Genomic DNA, 5,619 nt, shown 5'->3' on the forward strand with positions numbered 1-5,619 from the left:
GTGCCACAAAGGAAAACGTTACATTTTCCCGATAAAACATATTATATTGTCCCTTCCAGCCAGAGCAGAAGTAGTGTTTCCTGAGAGGCTCCTTCTTGAATTTGTCTATTTTAGATGTCTTCTCCTTCATCTTTTGAACCCTCAATTGTAACCATTGTGAAACTACATCAGGATTTACACAAATATATTAAAACAGAAAAGTTGCTGAGAACAGATTTATTTTCATAGTCACACAGTGAAGACTTAATGGTATAAAATCAATGCTTTCATGGCTCCTGAGGGAAGCTGAATTAACATCATCTGCCAAACAGATTCCTTTCTCTTCTGGATAGTTCCCATCCCATCATTTCATAACACATCTGCTCCCCTGAGCTAAGGAGTTATATCTAGCAAGCTGTTTCTCTGCAGATGCAATAAAGAGAAATAAAGACTTGCTAAGACTTAATGACCCTTGAATCCATGTTTATGCCCAGAGGACTCCGAAGGCTAGGCTCAGGGATTCTGGGACATGCTTGGTCATAAGGATGCACTCACTCACCATAAAGTTTTCTCCACGTTACTAGGCAGGTTCGTTGCTCAGAGGCTTGAAGGTGAAACTAATCGCTGTCTTTAAGAACCTGGGCTCATGCTGCAATTCTGCTCCAAAGTGAGGTTTGGGAGAAGAAATATTAGAAAGGTAAGAACGCTTGGGCAGAAAGGAGAAGTTACAGAGGAAAGAAGAAGGCAAATGAGGAATAGAAGAGGCTAGGTTCTTCCACTTTTCTGAAGAATTATCCCAAGCACCATTGCACCATCCTCTTCACAGAGGAACACAGCAGAGCATATAGGATTGGAACAGACTTCCATAGGTGAGGTCAGTTGTATACCAATTAGTAATGTACCGAATTTCTATCTGTCTCTGTATCTCTGTATCTTTCTCTCTGTCTCACTCCCTCCCTCCTCTTCCCCTCTCTCTCCTACACTCTCTCTCTCTCTCTCTCTCTCTCACACACACACACACACACACACTCACAGAGTACACTGTTCACAGCCAAAACACCACAAATACAGTCATAAGTGTCAATAAGACAAAAGGATGTTATGGCAGACTTCATTTATATGTGGATGTTTAAGGTGGTGGGTGGGTGTTACTTAAAGTCAGCATTCAAATAAAATTACATGGATATTAACACATTTGATCTGTACAATTTTATTCTCTCTTTCCCACATTGTCTGAATGAATTTAATGTTGCAAATTGTAACTTGGTTCCCTGTATAGTTACTACTTTATGGAACCATACCCAAGCCATTTTTATTGTAAGCACAATACCCCTGCTAAATCAGCCAGACCCCAACCTTCAATGGCACCATTACGGAAGAGCCTGAATGAAGGTCTTTATCCACTTTATCCATTGATCAAGCTTGGGAAAGCTGTAAGAATAAAGGGAGAAAATTGTTTCCTTTCTAAATGAGCAGTATTGGGTCATATTTGTATCCATAAAAAATCTAGAGATAAATATTAATGTCTGACTCTGTGCCATTTCTTCACTTTGGTCTCTTCTGAGCCATCCCTCCTTTATCTAATCTTATGTCCAACTGTGACATAAATTAAACATTTTACAATAGAATAACTTCTTTCTGCTAACAGGTGAATTATTTTAGCTATCTTGGATTAAATAAATAAAGTATTTGGGAGAATTAATAAAATAAGTAACTATAATTTGTTGAGGATACACTATGTACTAGCACCTGTGCAAACAATGCTCTTATTTATCATTAAAATAAACGACATTAGTTATAATTTATCATCTCATTTCTACAGGAAAAAAAAACTGATCTATCTAGTTAAAGAAATTGTCCAAGGGCCTCAAGCAAGTAAGTGTTTTAGCAGGTTTTCAAGCCATGTCTGAATAGTTTTAAGGTCCATAGAAGACCTCTGTAATATAGTACTATAGTCAGAAAAAAAAATCCAGCAAAGAAAAAAAAATCACAAGTTCAAAATATGAACATTGGTAAGCACAAAAAGAGAGAAATTGCTAATTATTATGAATTTGTCTTTGGCCATACACTGCTACTGTGGCATACAGTTATAACAGGAAGAAGGCAAGAATTCAGGTAAAACTGTGAAAGGGTGGATCCCCTGGCAGCTTTGAATTGCAGTGTCAGCGAAGCGTCCCCTTTGCCATCTCCCTGAGAATGTTTTTTCTCAGCTGGCAAAGTATCACGTTGAGAAACAGCCACTCTTAAGACTGGGCTGACTCTGGATTGTAAATCTCACAGCACATCATCCTAGCTATGTCCTCACACCCTTCTAGGTGAAATCACAAAAACCACTGCCCTCTGACTTTTCAGCCTGGCATCTTTTCCAAAATACAGGCAAACGTATGTTCTTATTTCAATTTTTCTCTCAGCTTCTCTGAGAGCAAGAGATGTTCTTGTTCTTCCCGTATAGAATGGGCAATTATTAACCCCTTTGCCTGCGTACTTCTGCTGTGCAAAAGCTAACCGGCAAAGTTACAGGACAACTGGTATATGCAGCCGCACACATAATAAAACATGATTTCTCTCTCTACTCCTATCTCTCCAACCTTCTCTCTTTTTCTCTGTCTGTCACACATACTTACACACAAACAAAAGCACACTAATTACAAACCCCAATCCTGATTAAATTAAATGCTGAACAATTGGAAACCAACATTCATGTGGCAGTGTTGAGCATTTTAAAATTATTAGCGCTGGTTCTCAGCTTTTAGTTGCAGCTATTCTCTTTGTAGAAATAAGGCCAGTACATGCATAAATATTATACAATCAGGTTACATTAGTTACTACAGAGTTGCACAATGTCTTTAAGGACACAAAGCTAAAGTAAGGCAATTTTCCTTGTTATTGTCAAGGAGGCAATGAAGGTTCCTTAAAAATATTTTAATTTCAATATGAAAATTTGCTAAATATTTGATCTTTTTACACCTGAAGCTAGGCACAATTTGGGGACATGGAAATTTTTTTATGTTACTCGTTGATGTTATAGACTGTAAGGAAGAGAAACATAATTTGGCAGATACACACAAGGCCTTTTATTTCCATTTATTGGAAAAACTGTATTGTTCATGAAGATTTAGAAGCATCAAAAATAGCAATTAATCCATAATAGAAATGCACTGAACAATTTAGCTGAGTTAGAACCAGGAAAATTCTAACAGAGATTCTATCTGATTAACTACCATTACATAATGTCACTGTATAAGGTCCATGAGACATATCCTTACGCTTATATTATAACAAAACATAGGAAGTGGTAGACAATAATAGTTCTCCTTTGTACTAGGAATCTTTGTCACTTTTAGAAATTAGTAAGATACCAAAAGAGTTTTAGTTTCTAATATTATATTTGTAATATTTATATTATTAGACATTAGAGCAAAATTTAAATATTTAATGTTAAAATAATATTAACTATTATATAAAAACATAATTTGATACTTATTGTTAAAATAACTATTTTTCAAAAAATTAGTTGTGAACTTTGCATTATTTTCCTTTGCAACTGTTTTTACTAAGTTAATAGAGCTGAAACCTCATAACGTCGTTTATAATTTTATTTAATCTATTATGGTAACACCTCATATAACTTCTGGAAAATGTCACTGTGTACTTATGAGAGAATGAAAGTGAGAATGGCTAAAAATTTTCTATTATTATAAAAATAGTTTTGAGCTTGTAAGTACCAGAAAGGTACTTAGAAAGCCCTAGAGACCTCAAGACCATACTTTGAAAAACACATGGTATGGTGATTTCCCCTAAAGTAAAGAAGGACTACTTAGGAAAGTAATGGAAGGGAATGCCACAATGTAAATATGCATTGCATTGTGAAATATTTCCAGTTCATTTGAATATCTCAAAGATTAAAAAAATAAAGGCATGAGCAATATTGCCTATGATGGATCTCAGAACAATAATCTGTGTTAAGAGGCTTTCTCAATTACGCTCTGGAAAAAAGTGAGTCTCTAATGTTTGTAAATTAACCACCTATACCATTACCTCCAGCACACTGATAAGAGTCTTTCTGTTTCTACAGGACTTAGACAAGAGATGGCCTTAAAGAAAGTGAGATCCTTCTTAGGAATTCAGTAACACTTGCCAGGAGAATGCCTTCTATCAATGACACCCACTTCTATCCCCGCTTCTTCTTCCTGCTAGGAATACCAGGCCTGGAAACTTTGCACGTCTGGTTTGCTTTCCCATTCTGTATTGTGTACCTGATTGCCATTGTGGGGAATATGACCATTCTTTTTGTGATCAAAACTGAACACAGCCTACACCAGCCCATGTTCTACTTCCTGGCCATGTTGTCTGTGATTGATCTCGGTCTGTCCACATCCACCATCCCCAAAATGCTAGGAATCTTCTGGTTCAACCTCCAAGAGATCAGCTTTGGGGGCTGCCTTCTTCAGATGTTCTTTATTCACATGTTTACAGGCATGGAGACTGTTCTGTTGGTTGTCATGGCTTACGACCGCTTTGTTGCCATCTGCAACCCTCTCCAGTACACCATGATCCTCACCAATAAAATCATCAGTATCCTAGCTTCTGTGGTTGTTGGAAGAAATTTAGTTCTTGTAACTCCATTTGTGTTTCTCATTCTGCGTCTGCCATTCTGTGGGCATAACATCATACCTCACACATACTGCGAGCACATGGGTCTGGCCCGGTTGGCCTGTGCACCTATCAAGATCAACATAATCTATGGGCTCGTGGTGATTTCTTATATTATTGTGGATGTTATCCTGATTGCCTCTTCCTATATATTTATCCTTCGAGCTGTTTTTCGCCTTCCCTCTCAAGATGCCCGACTAAAGGCCTTCAACACCTGTGGTTCCCATGTCTGTGTTATGCTGTGCTTTTACACACCAGCATTTTTTTCTTTTATGACCCATCGTTTTGGCCAAAACATTCCCCGCTATATCCATATTCTTTTGGCTAACCTTTATGTGGTTGTCCCACCTGCCCTTAACCCTGTCATTTATGGAGTCAGGACCAAGCAAATCCGAGAGCAGGTTGTGAAAATATTTGTACAGAGAGAATAATTCTGTGATACAGTTTGGATAAATATTTCCATATACAACCCAAATAATCATCATCTGAGCTCCATTTTTTAACCTTCTGTAATGGTCATGCTTGTCAGATTTTTTCATTTTGACTAGCAGTGGTTTAGTGTTGACAGATAACACAAAGCTAACTTTGCTGACCATTTCTCCCACTTCCCTCCATGTACCTGGAAAAAAGCTAGAGATTATAGAGAAGGCAACTATGCTGAAGGTTGAGGTGGCTTTGGAGTAGAATTGCTTGCAAACAAGGGTGAGAGGTAGCTCCATTTTTTCCATATATCTTCTCTTTAGGTGAATTTAGATCCTGAAGGATACTGATCAGATAAATCTTTTTATAGATGAACAAAATAAGTTATAATCCAGCAGCAATGTCTGCTCCTAGCTTTCTATTTTTTAACAGAATCCAAAATTTTGTCTTTTATCTCCAAAATATCTGACTCCCATGTTTATTTTAATGCTCTCTCAGTCCGGCTGTTACTGCCATTTTCGCTCCTTTTCTTCTTTCAGATTCTTGCTGTTTCTCTCTCTCTCTTTG

The 5,619-nt window shown here is 37.3% G+C and overlaps 1 protein-coding gene across 1 annotated transcript; it reads left to right on the top strand.

Moving 5' to 3' along the window:
* The first annotated feature begins 3,571 nt into the window (after positions 1 to 3,571).
* On the top strand, positions 3,572 to 5,412 carry LOC116525333 (olfactory receptor 52E4). The gene has a single exon (XM_032241136.1). The coding sequence runs from the start codon at positions 4,125 to 4,127 to the stop codon at positions 5,061 to 5,063; it is 939 nt and encodes a 312-aa protein (XP_032097027.1). The 5' UTR covers positions 3,572 to 4,124; the 3' UTR covers positions 5,064 to 5,412.
* The last annotated feature ends 207 nt before the right edge of the window (positions 5,413 to 5,619 follow it).

The sequence above is a fragment of the Sapajus apella genome, unplaced genomic scaffold (genome assembly GCF_009761245.1).
Source record: "Sapajus apella isolate SASKATOON/1434 unplaced genomic scaffold, GSC_monkey_1.0 scaffold47, whole genome shotgun sequence".
NCBI classification, from domain to species: Eukaryota; Metazoa; Chordata; class Mammalia; order Primates; family Cebidae; genus Sapajus; species Sapajus apella.